This window comes from Rhinolophus hipposideros, assembly GCF_964194185.1.
Source record: "Rhinolophus hipposideros genome assembly, chromosome: 22".
NCBI lineage: Eukaryota > Metazoa > Chordata > Mammalia > Chiroptera > Rhinolophidae > Rhinolophus > Rhinolophus hipposideros.
The window spans coordinates 22,084,398-22,100,447 of record NC_138068.1 but is presented as its reverse complement, the minus strand read 5'-3'; the positions used below and the strand labels follow the sequence as shown (position 1 = coordinate 22,100,447).

The 16,050-nt window shown below is 39.1% G+C and overlaps 1 protein-coding gene across 1 annotated transcript in view; it reads left to right on the top strand.

Moving 5' to 3' along the window:
• Window positions 1-16,050, top strand: part of ASXL1 (ASXL transcriptional regulator 1) — a 64,511-nt gene that overhangs the window by 38,415 nt on the left and 10,046 nt on the right. Inside the window, exons 4-5 of the mRNA XM_081033685.1 lie at window positions 15,352-15,469; window positions 15,545-15,642. Coding sequence (XP_080889811.1) covers window positions 15,352-15,469; window positions 15,545-15,642 — 216 coding nt within the window. The remainder of the gene's footprint in view (window positions 1-15,351; window positions 15,470-15,544; window positions 15,643-16,050) is intronic.

Here is a 16,050-nt window from a genome sequence, read left to right as displayed (position 1 = left end):
CAAGGAAATTCTCTTCCATAACCCCATTGCAATTGTCAAAATCAGAGAAATAACATTGTTACAGTACTGCTTGCTGTCTAATCTGCAAACTTTATTCAAATTTTGCTTATTATTATACTAATGCTAATTATAAAATTCTGGTTGACGATCCATCCAACCTTGGATCATCTGGTGTGTTTATCAAGTTTTCTTTCATTTTCCATTTACCTGGAGATGTTCCCACAAATTTTGTCTTTTGCGACCTTAATATTTTTGAAGAGTACTACAGGCCTTTTGCTTTTTTAGAAAGTTCCCTGGTTTGAGTTTGAAGTTTTTTTATTATTAGAGTCAAGTAGTACATTTTTGACAGGAATACTTCAGAAGTGATGTTCTCAGTGCATTGTATCAGGAGACAAATGATTTTTACTTGTCTGGTTTCTGGTAATAACTTCAGTCACTTGGTTAAGATGCTGCCTGTCATGTTTCTTCACTATAAATAATAATTATCTTGTGAGAAACAGATACTCTCATCAAACTTTCATCCACCAGTGTTAGCATCTACTGATAAATGATTCTTTAACAATGATTATTACTGTGATGGTGGTCAAGTGGTGATTTTTAAAATTCCACCATTCATTTGACATTTATTAATTGGCATTTACAGTAAAGAAGAACCTTCCTTATTTCCTGTTTATTCATTATGGATCTATAGATTCTTTCTTTAAAGATTTTATTGGGGAAGGGGAACAGGACTTTATTGGGGAACAGTGTGTACTTCCAGGACTTTTCCAAGTCACGTTGTTGTCCTTTCAGTCTTAGTTGTGGAGGGCGCAGCTCAGCTCCAGGTCCAGTTGCTGTTGTTAGTTGTAGGGGGTGCTGCCCACCATCCCTGTGGGAGTCGAGGAGTTGAACTGGCAACCTTGTGGTTGAGAGGATGCGCTCCAACCAACTGAGCCATCTGGCCACCTGGGAGCTAAACGGCAGCTGGTTGACTTCATTCTAGTTGCAGAGGGCTCAGCTCGCTGGCCCATGTAGGAATTGAACCGGCAGCCCTGTTGCCCAGAGCTCGCGCTCTAACCAACTGAGCCACCCATCTGCCCCTATCGATTCTTCTTTTATTGTTATCTGTTACTGTAATTTTTAACTTTAATACACAAGTTGTATAGAGTTGATCAGGTGGACTCCCTTCACTTTAGCTTTGTGTCCTAACATGTCACCCTCATTCCTGAACATTTTTTTACTTACCCGCATCTGGCTCAACAAGATGTCTGGGCTTAACTTGTATTTACCCAGCTCCAGCTCTGGAATCAATAATTTTCCCAGGGAGATCTGAGTCCTTTTAGTTTAGAATAATGTACGTGTACACATTTATATCTATTTTGGTATTTGTCTCTCTTTACATACGCTCATACTGATACCTTCAATTCCAGTCTCTTTCTACAGAGTTCATTCCAGTTTTACTTCTTTACATATTTGTAATTTGCTACTCAAACAGTGAGAAACCTGGCTCCCATTATCTACTTTATATTTACTTATTTGCTTAGTTCTAGAATAAATACTTAATAGTGTCAGAATTAACCATCCCATTCCACTGTGAAAGACAAACCTAACCTCAGCTCAGAATTTTATAGTTCATTTAGTTTGTTAGCCCAGATGTACAGCTCAGATACTGTGTTCAAGGGTTACTTGGGTTAGATCCACCCCTGCCCTGGTTCTGTGTGGTTATGTTAATCATTTAAAATACATACTAGCAAACAATTTTAAAGTATCACTTTCTCTCTTCAAGGCTGTGGGAAAACAGGCAGTCTAATACATTGCTGTTAGGAACACAAATCCGTACAACTCTTTTTGAGAGAAAATTACATTTGCATCTGCCATTTGATCCAGCATTTCCACTTCAAGAATTTACCCTGAAGACATATACCTTCAGCAACACACAAGTACAGATTCACAAGGCAGTAGTGTTTCTATTTGCAAAATATTAAAAGCCATCTAAATGCTGGTACCTGGGGGATTGGTTGCATAAATAAACTTTGGTACATCGGTGTCATGGATATGTAGCTGAGAAGAGAATGAGGTTATGTATGAAATGATAGAGCGATTTCCAGGATGTATTGTTAAGTGAAAAAAGCAAAGTGTCACATGCTACCTATGGCATGCAATTTTTTTGTCAAAGGATGGAGGGGAAATAAAATAGGTATTTTATCATTTGTGTGAAAAGAAACACAAGAAGAATAAACCAGAAACCAGATTGGTTACCTAATATAGGAGATGGGTGGGAATGAAGTGGAAAGGTTGGGTGTGTGGGGTGGGAGGTGAAGGGGTAAGGGTCTGTATCAATTCTCTGGGTTACATAACCTTTTATATAGATTTGACTTTTATTGTAATCATGTTGTTTCACATACTTAAAAATAAATAAGTAAAATGAAGATGAGGATTAGAAAACAAAATGGATTACAAGCAGAAAAGATGAAGCCTAATGCTGTTAACAACTACAATTTCTATACAGTCATTTTTTTCTGAAGGTTGGTCCTGGAGCCGTCCTTTCTCCTGCACCCAGCCCGGTATGAATAGTTTATAGGGAGGCCCACTGTCCTGGTTTGCTCAGGACTGGGATTTCCTGCAGGACAGGATTTCTGTTGATAAAACCAGAAAAGTCCCAGGCACTGGGGCAAGTTGGTTCCCCTTTTTGACACGGATATAACTTTAACTGGGAGTTCCTTCATCTTCACCTGGGGAATTCTTTTCATCTTTTCTCCTATGTTATAGCCTCTCTGGGACCTCATGCAGATCTCAGTTTTTGTTTTGTTTTTGGTTTTGGTTTGTTGTTATTTCTTTATGTGACACACGTTCTCCAGTAGCTTTCTGAGAACAGGTGCTTAAGAGGTAAATTACTTGAGACCCCACATGTCTTTATTCTAAGTTCCATATTGAATTATTGGTTTGACTCAGAATTCCAGATGTTACTCTATTGCATTGTTAAAACTGCTCTTGAGAAGAGTGATGCCATTCTGATTCCTTTGTTTGTGATGTGTTCTTTGTGACTGGAAGCTTAGGATCTTTTTCTTTCAATCCTGTATTCTGAAATTTCATGGTGTGGTTCTGTGGAACGGGTCTTTTTTCATTCATTGTGCTCGGCATTTTGCCTTATTAAACCTCGAAACTCAGGTCTTGTCATTTTGGGAAAACTTGTATTTCTTTTTCTGGTTTCTCTTTCTGGAACTTCTGTTCTTTGGATGTTAGACTTTCTTGATGCAGCTTATTTTTCTTTGCTTCAGTTCTCTGGGAAACAACCTATTATTGTTGCTAGTTTTTTATTGTATCTCATTTTTAATTTCTAGCAGATTGCTCATGTTCTCTGATCTTTTTTAAAAAATAGCATTCTGTACATGCTTTGGGGCTATCTCTTTGAGAACATTTACTGTGAAATCTTTATTATGTTTCCTTTCAGTTCCTCCTTTTGTTTATTTTGGTTGCTACGTTTCATAAAACAGTTGTGTTCAAATATCTGTTGGTCCTTGATAGGTCATTCATGGCGAGAGAACTGTCAGATTGTGTGCTAGTGGGAGCTATTTGTTGCCCGCGATAGAGAGTGGGGATCCAGGTGCTTTTTTGGAATCCCCAGTTATCTGTACCTGAAGGTTTTCTTAGGCTGGTCACTTTCTCCAGGAGGAGAAATCCTCTCATATGTTGCCAGCTAGCTGAGTGTAGGCTGGGGTTAGGGTTGTTGGGTTACCGGTTTGCAGAGCTTTGGGAGCCAAGCTGGAGGAGGGAGCTAGTAGTGTCACCATTTTGTGCCTTGTCTTTGACTTAACCGCTCCTGTTCAGAGAAAGCGTGGCATCTCACTTCCTCCCCAACTCCTTGAACTATGCTTGGTGTCTTTTATTCCAAAACCTCTGGTTCAGTCCAACCAGAATATAAATCTCCTGTTTTCTTCTGGAGCTGAAGAAGGGTATTGCCTGTTATTTGGGACAAAGAGCAGAGAGGACCTGAAGATGTCTAACTTCTTGTTCAGACTTCAACCAGTTCTCCTCTTTTCATTCTCATGCCTCACCACTGTCTGCAATTGTTCCTGGCACCTCTTAATCCCTGCCCCCTCAGGGTTTTACTCACTGCCTAACTGGCTTTCTTGTGGCTTTTCCTTCTGCAGCTTTAGACGTTAGCTTTCTTTCCCCTGCTGAGTCGGTTACTTCTTGTCTTCCTGCAATCCATCTTCCAGAATTCTGTTGACATCTCTCATCTGCTGCCTTTTCCTCCCCCTTTCTCTTTGTCTTCACGCATTTATACTTTTGTTATTCCCTTACAGCCATTCTAATGCTTCAGGAGGATACAAAGAAAGTGTTCATTTTGCCATATTTAAATGGAAGCTCAAGCCTTTGTTCAGAGAATGTGGGAAATACCCTTGACTTCCATGCTAAACTCTACCCCTATAGCCCACCGGCCTCTGGCCCTTGTTCCTTCCCAGGAGCAACCCTGTCGTTAATTTAATGTGTATCCTTCCTATTCTTATGTATCCATGAAAAATGTGTGATTTGTTTATATTGATGTATTTTTATTCCTTTTAACTGCTTTTAATAGTATATCATAGCAATGTAGCTCATTTTATTTATTTAGTACCCTATGGTGGACATTTAGGTTTTCTAGTACTTTTCTCAGTTTTTCACTATTACAAATACTGCTGCAATAATCATCCTTTTACTTTTGTAGTCTCCATGTGCAAATGCGTGAGAGTTTTTCTGGGGGACTACTTTACCTTTTAATGGGTAGAATAGAGGTGATCTGGAGGCTGTCTGTGGGACTTGATGAAAACATTACATTAAATTTTCTTTACATTTTATACCTATGGTGAGAAAAGCAGAATTATAAAACTTCCAAATCTTTTCAAAAATTTTATTGCGAAACATGCTTTTTTTTTATGGTCCATAATCCCTTATTAACAATTCTGAAATCCAAATATTTTGAGAACCAAATATTTTTTTCCTAACTGATTTGGCAGGAAAGCCTGACCTGTCTGAACTCATTTGGTAGCAAAATTCTGACCTAGACTGACAAGGCTAATTTAAACCTATTTATTTCACTTGGGATGTACAATGTGTGTTATTTCAGAAAACGTTCACGGTTTGATTTTGGGTTGCTGGTGATGTCAATTTATGATATATTAAAAATGTATGTACTCTATTACCATTCTAAAATTCAAGAAATCCTGAATTCTAAAATACATCTAGACCCAGGGGTTTCAGAGGCGGGGTCGTGGGCCTGCGGTCACCACGACTTTTGTTTGCAGATTTGGTGGCAAATCACAGATGAAAATTTGTTTTATTTATGGTTGATGGAAATTTTTTTGGTCATTAATGAGAACTCAGGCAATTTCTTCTCTTTAAACTATTTTAAAGAGTGTGTTCGTTTTTAAAATAATTCTTCTTTCTTTGACAACTGTAATATTGAAAGTGCTTGTGATAATGTAAATGGATTTTAAATTCAACAGAACTTTTTTTCACATTAAGTATTTAAAAAAATTATGAAGCCTTTTTTCAGGCATATGCTGAGGTTGCTTTAAGAGTTTTAACTGTTTAGGATTAATGCACCATTTTAGCCTCCATTATCTAAAGTTGAATTTTAACTTTGGATCTATAAACTTGCTTCATGCATTAATATTTTTATGTGGTTTTTACAAATTAAAATTCATGATGAGATTCATTCATGTTTTCAGAACTGTCAGTTAAATCGAGTAAGCCATTTTTGATCTCGTTACCCTACAGTTCTCCCATTTAAAGTGGACAGACAATTCAGTGCCTTTTGGTATATTTATAAAGTTTTAAGACCATCACCATTATCTAAAGCCAGAACATTTTCATCATCCCCAAAAGACACCTTGTGTCCTTCAGCAGTCATTCCCTAGTCTCTCCTCCCCCACCCTCTAGCAACTGCTAATCTACTCTCTTAATTGCTAGACTTTATAAAAAAGCAGGTCCTCCCATCTTGTTCTTCAAGAGTGTGTCTTGGCTATTTGTGGCCCTTTGTATTTCCATGTAGAGTCAAGTTCTCCAAAAAAAATAAATAAATAAAAATTAAAAAATCTTGTTTTGTTGGAATTGCAGTGAATCTACAAATCAATTTGGAAGAAATGACATCTTCACAATGTTGAATCTTATTCATCAAGAACATGTAGCTCTCCGTTTATTCAGATTTTTAAACCTTTCTCGGTGAAGTTTTGTTTTCTTTATGACTCTTTCTTTTGTGAAATTTATCCCTGAGTAACTTATGTTCTTTGTTCTCAGTTACATTTTCTAACTGGTGATACCGCTGATGTTAGTAGGATCACTTGAGTTTTTAATATGATCTTGACTCTTACAACCTTGATGTGTTTCTTACTAGGTCTGAATCTCTTTAATGTAGATAATTATGCTATCTGGAAATGACACTCTTGTTTTTTCTAGTCCCCTCTTTTCTTTTTATTACACGTTGTTTAGGATCTCTGGTATACTGTGGAATGGTCAGTATGTTCTTAGCTTTAATAATTTGTATTATTCCTCAGGTCAGCTTTCCCTAAGAAAGAGTACTCATTTCTTACTCAGGAAAAGGTGTATCAGACCCACAAAGAAAGGAAAGACATACCTGAGATTTTTTAAATCATGTTTATTTGAAAATATTCCTCATTTTGGGCAGTGTAAACTTTATCAATTTAAATTTTAGCGTTCCATTTTATTCATATTGGGGGCTTATTACATTCACAGTGCCTTTTATTTTTAAAAACATCTGACTTAAGGGGAAATACTTTATCGAAGCTTATTTATTACTGCTGATTGCTTTTTATTCCCCATCACTAGCCTTGTTGGCTTGCCAAACTAATATACTTTATGTATTTTAAAAACATTTGTTTGTGTTAGTAGGTGAATATGGGTAAAAAGTATATGGCAAGTATTCTCTGTACTTTTACTCTTGCAGCTTTTCTTTAAATTTAAAATTATTTCTAAATAAGTGTCTGAAATGTATTTGTTTGTAAATGGAATACATGCTCATGATCAGTATTTAAAAGGATCCAGATATAGAATTCCTACAAGTATAATAAAGAGATAACTCAAAAAATGAGCAAAGACTTGAACAGAGACTTCAAAAAGGAAGATATGTGAATAGCCAATAAGCACATTAAAAACTACTTAATATCTTTTGTCATCAGGAAAATTAAAATTAAAATCACAATGAGGTACCACTATACCCCCTCTAGAATGGCTAACATAAGACTGGCAATACCAAATGTTGGTGAGGATATGGAACATCTGGAACTCTGATCCAGTGCTGTTGAGAGTGTAAATCTTTGTGAATGTTTGGCAATATTGTTTTATAAAGTTAAACATCTATGCCCAGCAATTCTACTAGATATTTGCCCACGAGAAATGAAAGTATGTCTATAGGAAATTGTGTACAGGAATGTTCATAATAGCTTTATTCATAATAGCCAAAATCTGGAAACAACCCCAATGTCCTTTTGCAAACTTTATAGGAGAATAAACAAGTGGTTGTATATAAATACCATTCTGTAGTAAAAAAGAATGCATGCAACAACCAGATGAATCCATAAACATTAGACTGAGCGACAGCAGCCAGACAAAAGAATACATACCGTGTGATTCCATATACATGAAGACCAATAATAGGCAAAACTAATTTTGTGTGATAGAAATCAGAACCAGCATTGTCTTGGTGAAGGGGCAGTGTAGAGTGGGAGCTGACGGGGGGGGGGGGGGGGGCACAGGGACCTGAGAGATGACACCTTCTAGGTCTTGGTACGCATTTGTCAAAACTCGTGAGATAGTATACTTCAGGGCTGTATGTTTCACTCTATGTAAATTATACCTTAATTTGTTTTAAGTACGGGAAAGGACACAAGAGGTATACATTGAGCCAGCAACAGCATTCTGTACTCCTATATACGTGAACACAGTTACCACACTCAGGAAATTTAACACTAATGCAAACCTACCATCTACTGTGCAGTTCAATTCAAATATACCAATATTGTCTTTTATATCCTTTTATATATATATATATATATATATATATTTATTTATTCAGGTCTTACTGAAGGATCACCCATTATCTGTTAATTATTTTTCAAAAATCTTGATGGAAAATATATTTGCAAAACATGTAAAATCTTGGCTTTCATCAACAAGACAAATAGTAACAAATGTTGGAGAGGCTGTGGAGAAAAAGGAACTCTCATACACTGTTGGTGGGAATGCAGACTGGTGCAGCCGCTATGGAAGGCAGTGTGGAGGTTCCTCAAGAAATTACGAATAGAATTATCATACGACCCAGCAATCGCTCTCCTGGGTATCTACCCCAAAAATATAAAAGCATTTCTCTATAGAGACACGTGTACGCCAATGTTCATTGCAGCTTTGTTTACGGTGGCCAAGACATGGAAACAACCAAAATGTCCTTCGATAGATGAATGGATAAAGAAGTTGTGGTACATATACACAATGGAATACTATTCGGCGTTAAGGAAAGATGATATAGGAGCATTTGTGACAACATGGATGGACCTTGAGTGTATAATGCTAAGTGAAATAAGTCAGACAGAAAAAGCAGAGAACCCTATGATTTCACTGATATGTGGTATATAAACCAAAAACAACAAAAGAACAAGACAAACAAATGAGAAACAAAAACTCTAGACACAGACAGTAATTTAGTGGTTACCAGAGGGTAAGGGGGTAGGGGGTGGGTGATGACGGTAAGGGGGATCAAATATATGGTGATGGAAGGAGAACTGACTCTGGGTGGTGAACACACAATGGGATTTATAGATGATATAATACAGAATTGTACACCTGAAATCTATGTAAATTTACTAACAATTGTCACCCCAATAAATCTAATTAATAATAATAAAAAAAACATGTAAAATCTTGAGTCCTAGGGCATATTTTCTGGTGCCTGTAATTTTTAATAGCTCATTTCATTTTTGTCAAACTTCAAGAGATAACGTTTGGAAAGTTAATGGTATCAAACTTCTAGAATTTGTAAGAAAAGAGTAACGATCCATAAAAATGCAGAACTAGAACTGCAAATCTTGCTTTTCTGTAAAGATTTGTTCTCTTGTTTGCTTTTTACTGAAAATGTATGACTTTAGAAACAATGGGTAGTTTGAATTGCGAACCAGTGGACAGTATCTCTGTTTAAATGAGATTTATATCACTGGGTTTCCCCCTAGACTCTGGGATCTAGAAGAAGGAAATTTGACTTAGCTATTGGCGAAGCGTTTAGTACCTTAATTTTTCCTTTTAAATGTTATTTTCTTGATCACAAAAAAACAGTACACATTAATTGTAGAAAATACCCAAAGTCAAGAGGAAAGTAAAGTACTCACAACTCCACAACCTGGAGGTGGTTCTTGATGGCTAACACCCTAGGGAATATTTCTCTTTTGCCTACGCAAACACATTCACACAAGTTTTATTTTTAAAAACATGGTGGCGTCGTGCTGTATGAATGGAACTGCTGAATTCACTTGCTGCTTCATCATTTCTCTTTTCATTAGCAATTCTACAGCGTTATTTCAGATGGCTATCTGGTAGTGTTCTTTTATAGAAACACTTGTTTTATTGTGCTTTACTTTATTGCACTTCACAGGTAGTGTGTTTTTTACAAAGTGAAGGTTTATGGCAAACCTGCATCCAGCAAATCTACCATAATAGCGCCATTTTTCGAACAGCATAATTCTTGCCATGTTTCAGACTTTTCCATTATTGTATTTGTTATGGTGATCTGTGACCAGTGATCTTTGATGTTACTATTATAATTGTTTTGAATTGTCATGAACTGCACCCAGGTAAGAGTGAACTTAACTGATAAAAGGTCACGTGTGTTCTGACTACCAGTACTGGCTGTTTCCCAGTATCTCTTCCTCTCCTTGGGCCTCCCTGTTCCTGAGACATAACAGTATTGAAATTGGGCCCATTAATAACCCTACAGTGATCTCTTAAGTGTTCAAGTGAAAGGGATAGTCGCACGTCTCTCACTTTAAATCAAAAGCTAGATCTGATTAAGCTTAGTGAGGAAGGCATGTCAAAAGCCAAGCTAGGCCTCTTGCTCTGGTGAGTCAAGTTGCGAATACAAAGGAAAAGTTCTTGAAGGAAATTAAAAGTGCTACTCCAGTGAACACACAAATGATAAGAAATGGTATCAGCCTTATTGCCGATAGGGAGAAAGCTTTAGTAGTCTGAATAGAATATTAAACCAGCTACAACATTCCTTTAAGCCAAAGCCTAATTCAGAGCAAGGCCCTAATTCTTTTCAGTTCTCTGAAGGTTCAGAGAGGTGAGGAAGCAGCAGAAAAAGTATTTGGTTCACGAGATTTAAGGAAAGAAGCCATGTGCATAACATAAAAGTGCAAGATAGAGCAGCAAGTGCGGATATAGAAGCGCCAGCAAGTTACCCAGAAGATCAAGCTAAGATAGTTCATGAAGATGTCTCCACGAAACAACACGTTCAGCCTCGTATTGGAAGGAGATGCCACCTAGGTCTTCTGTAGCTGCAGAGTTCTTGAGAAGCCAATGCCTGGCTTCAAAGCTTCAGAGGATAGGCGGACTCTTGCTAGGGACTAATGCAGCTGGTGATTTTAAGTTAAAGCCAATGCTGATTTACCATTCCGAAAATCCTAGGGCCCTTAGAATTACGCTAAATCTACTTTGCCTGTGCTCTATAAACGGAAGAACAAAGCCTGGATGACAGCACATCTGTTTACAACATGATTTACTGAATATTTTAAGTCCACTGTTGACACCTATTACTCAGGAAAAAAATTCCTTTTAAAATATTACTGCTCATTGACAATGTACCTGGTTACCCGAGAGCTCTGATGGAGATGTACTAGATTATTGTTGTTTTCATGCCTGTGAACACAATATCCATTCTGCAGCCCGCTGATCAAGGGGTGATTTTGACTTTCAAGTCTTATTAAGAAATACATTTCATAAGGCTATAGCTGCCCTCTGTTGGACCTGGGCAATGTAAACTGAAAGCCTTCTGGAAAGGATGCACCATTATAGATGCCATTAAGAAAGAACATTCATGATTCATGGGTAGAGGTCACAATATCCACATTAACAGGAGTTTGGAAGAAGTTGATTCCAGCCTCATGGATGACTTTGAGGGAGTGGAGATTTCATTGGAGGAAGTAACTGCTGATGTGGTGAAAATAGCAAGAGAACTAGAAGTAGAGCCTGAAGATGGGACTGAATTGCTGCCATCTGTATTAGCAAAGAAAGTGGTTTGAGATGGAAACTACTCCTGGTGAAGATACTGTGAGGATTGTTGAAACAATAGCAAAGGATTTAGACTGTTACATAAATTTGGTTAATAAAGCAGTGGCCAGGTTTGAGAGGACTGACTCTAATTTTGAAAGTTCTGCTGTCAAACAGCATCGCATGATACAGAGAAGTCATTTGAGACAGGAAGAATCACTCAGAGTCCATCAATGCTTCAAACTTCATTGTTTTATTATAAGAAATTGCCACAGCCAGCCCAACTTTCAACCACCGCCTCCCTGATCAGTCAGCAGCCATCAACATTGTGGCAAGACTCCATCAATAAAATGCTTACAACTGGGGCGGCCAGATGGCTCAGTTGGTTAGAGTGCAAGCTCTTAACAACAGGGTTGCGGGTTCGATTCCCGTCATGGGCCATTGAACTGTGCCCTCCACAAGTAGATTGAAGACAATGAGCTGCTGCTGAGCCTCCGGAGGGGCAGCCGGATGGCTCAGTTGGTTGGAACGTGAGCTCTTAACAACAGGGTTGCTGGTTCAATTCCCTCATAGGATGGAGGGCTGCGCCCCCTGCAACTAAGATTGAAAATGGCAACTGGACTTGGAGTTGAGTGGCGCCCTCCACAACTAGATTGAAGGACAATGACTTGGAGCTTGGAGCTGATGGGTCCTGGAAAAACACAGTTCTCCAACATTCCCCAATTAAAAAGAAAAATGCTTACGAGTAGCTGAAGGCTCAGATGATGGTTAGCATTTTTTAGCAATAAAGTAATTTTTAATCAAGGTATGTTCATTTTTTTTAGACATAATGTTATTGCACACTTAATAGACTACAGTATAAGTAGTGTAAATATATATATGAATTGGGATAGCAAAAATTTGTGACTTTTTATTGCTTTATTGTGGTGGACTGGAACTGAACCTGCAGTATCTGAGGTGCACCTGTATTATAAAGGAGACACCTTTGTAAAGGCCACGCAGATCGCCACAGCCAATGTGGCCGCAGTCCAGAGCCGCCCCTCCCCCACCCAGACCCCTTCCCTATCACAACTCGCTTTCTCCCCTTAAAGATAATTACTATCCTGATTTTGTGGAGGTCATTTTCCTGCTTTATTGTTTCCCACCTGTGTTTGCATTACCAATGCTATAGTTTAGTTTTGCCTGTTTTTGAACTTTTTACAAATGGAATCATTATGGTATGCATTCTTTTGTGCCTGGCTTGTTTCATTCAATGTATTGTTTTTAAGAATCATCCGCATTGTTGTGAGTCATTGTGGTTTGTTCATTTTTTATGATTTGATAATGTCCATCTATTGAGTACCCTAACCATGTATTGACTCTACTGACAATGGGCATTTGGCTTGTTTATAGCCCAAGTAACAAAGGCTGCTGCTGGGAACTTCTGTGCTTTTTGACGTGCATAGGCACGTATTTCTCTAGAGAATCCAAACTTAGGGACTGACATTACTGGGTCATGGGAGGTTTATATTTTCAACTGTACCAGATAATGCCAAACTATATTCTCACATGGTTGGATCCATTTTCAGGGTGCATGTTCCACATCCTCAGTAGCACTACGTGGTGTTTTGTTAAACTTTAATTTTAATTAGCCATGCTTAAGTGTTGCTACCTTGCTGTGGTTTTAATTTGCTTTATTTTGTGTCCTCCTTGCTGTTAGGTTAAATGCCTTTTCATGTGCATGTTGGCCATTGGGATGTCCTCTGGAATGCAGGGTGTGATTCACGGCTTGTGCCTGCTTTCTTCTTTGTTTCCTTTTCCTTACTGATTCATATGTCCCAGCTACACAAGTTCTTTATTGATCGTATGAGTTGCACATATCTCCAGCTCTGTGGGTAGCTTGCCCTTTTTACTCCATTAATGGTGTCTCGTTGAACAGAGGATCTTAATTTTAATGTAATTCATTTGATTAATTTTCTTCTTTTTAAGGATTATTCTTTTTAAGTTTGTTATATTTAAACATTGTCCTTTTTAAGTCTCAGGAATAGAAGTATTTGGTTAAAGGGTACATACATTTTTCAGATTATTGCTTACAGTTTGCTTTCCCACTGGCAGCATCCGAATCTTTCGATAGCATTTTCACTCTCACCAACAGTATATACATAATTTTCCCACACTCTTGCCAGAACTAGAGTTTTGGGGTCAGTTTTGCCACTGTAGTAGTCCTTCTCTGTTCATTAATGAGTAGTGTATGTTAGTTTGTCCATGGGGTCACAGAATAAATTTGTTGCATCATTCCAAGAACACGGCAGTAAATAAGCACAATTGCAAGCTGAATACTAAAAATATTCTTTAGCTTTTGATTCTGAGGAGCATGTACAGTAGGTAGGGAAAAGAGACAAAGATCTAAAAAGCCATTTTAAAAAAAAAAGAATTGAAGTCAGCTTGATTTGGGCTTGAAGTAAAGAAAATAAATTACTGAAAAACTTAGTAAGATCAAGGGACCTATGAAATTGATGAATTAGAATTTTGTGGATTTCCCTTACAAATTTCTGGTATATTTGTAAGAGGTACAATCATGATTTTTACCTACCCTTCTTTACACATTTTTATTCAAAGAAGAATACATCCCCGCTCCAAATTATGTGTGCTCCTCCTCTAACCTTCAACTCTTTCTTCAATATTACTCCTTTCTTAGTATTAATTACCTACTCCTTCTTAGTGTCAAGGTGTGAGGTAGTTCCTACGTTTTTCTTGGGAATGGGTGGAGTTTAATCTTGAGCCTACAACAGAGCCTGTTGGAAGAAGCATTTAGCAGACGAGAGTTGGCGTGGCGCTCTCCTCCACACTCTAGCTTTGTTTGCACCATCTTACTTTAGTTTAGGTCTTCATCCTTTTTCTTCTGTCATCGTCTACTTCTTCCTACCTCCGGACTTCCCAGGGTTAACAGAATGAAATTCCTAAAACTCAGATCATTTCCCTAATGTCCTTCAGAAACTCCAAAAGCAATGAAAGTCTTAATCCCTCAGTGCACACTGTCTTTTTTTTTTTTTTTTAAAGATTTTATTGGGGAAGGGGAACAGGACTTTATTGGGGAACAGTGTGTACTTCCAGGCCTTATTTCCAAGTCAAGTTGTTGTCCTTTCAGTCTTAGTTGTGGAGGGCGCAGCTCAGCTCCAGCTCCAGTTGCCGTTGCTAGTTACAGGGGGCACAGCCCACCATCCCTTGGCAGGAGTCGAACCAGCAACCTTGTGGTTGAGAGGACGTGCTCCAACCAACTGAGCCATCCTGGAGCTCGGCGGCAGCTCAGCTCAAGGTGTCGTGTTCAACCTTACTTGCAGGGGGTGCTGCCCACCATCCCTTGCGGGACTCGAGGAATCAAACTGGCAACCTTGTGGTTGAGAGCCCACTGGCCCATGTGGGAATTGAACCGGCAGCCTTCGGAGTTAGGAGCACGGAGCTCCAACCGCCTGAGCCACCGGGCTGGCCCCTGCACAGTTTCTTATTATCTACATTCTTGCTAGAGCCATCTCTAGCCTCTTCTCATATCCAACTCGCCACATGCCTACTGGAATCGGCAGTTTCCTTGAGTTTGGAATATTCTTCCACATTTACTCGTCCCATTATCTAGAACTCCCTCTTGTCTTCCCACTGCCAACCTATTTGCCTACTTGCTAACTTTTAAAACTTAGCTCAAGCAACATGTCTCGTTGGAAGCCTTACCTCCCTTATCCTAACTTTCTGTACTCCCTGCCCTTTCCTCAACCTTAACGGCTTAGACGCCCCCTCTTCTGGGCTGCTGCAGCTCTCTGTATACCTCTTTCACTGTGCTTTGTAATGTAATAGATTTGATTTTCTTCCCTACTCAGTTGAGCTCCTTGAGGGCAGGGCCCTGTTTTCCCCTCCTGATCTCCCTGCTCTCCCCGTAGGAACTAGCATGGTGTAACTTATAGGAGGCACTCCATAAATGTTTAATGAATGATTGAATGCAAAATTATATCTAACTTTCTTGATGTATGTATGAAAAGAACTTGCTGAGAAAGGTCAGTTGGAAGGGGAAAAGCAGTACACATTTAGGAATGACTAGTGCTTGTAGGATTTGTAGGGATTTGCTTACCTGAGTTTTCCTTACTCTCACAGAAGGATGCCCTGCAGTGGTCTCGAAATCCTGCCGTGGAGGGAGAGGAGCCAGAGGACACAGCCGACGTGGAGAGCTGTGGGTCTAATGAAACCAGCACTGTGAGTGGTGAAAATGATGGTAAGTGTCCTAACAAGATGGGTGAGGAGCTGCCAGTAATTGTTAGGGACTAACCTTTACCTCCCTGTCTTCCAGTATCTCTTGATGAAACATCTTCAAATGCATCTTGTTCTACAGAATCGCAGAGTCGGCCTCTTTCCAATCCCAGGGACAGCTATAGAGCTTCCTCACAGGTAGGGAGGAGGGTTGGTGACTGTGCGGGAGGATAAGTGAGGCCAGTCACAACACAGGACTCGCCCTCGTGCAGTTACCTGGGAGCGTGTTTGAAGAGTGGAGAAAATCAGTTTGGCCTCCACCCGGTAGTACCACTTAGAGGGGGCAGTAGGAACAGTGGGTCCGAGATCTGAGAGCAGAGTAATTTGTTTTTTCTCTTCAGCATGGCTGGATAATCTTGTTTGTTTTTATGACAAACATGGAAACATCCAGGGGAAAGTAAAGCATGGTGTAGAGTGGGGAGAACTCGAGCCTGAGAGTCAGTGGTTTGAGTCATGGCCCTTCCCCTCGCTCGCTTTGGGACCTGGGGGATGATGACAGCTTCTCTCAGCTCGGTCGGTCCTTGGCATCTGGTCCATGCATCCATG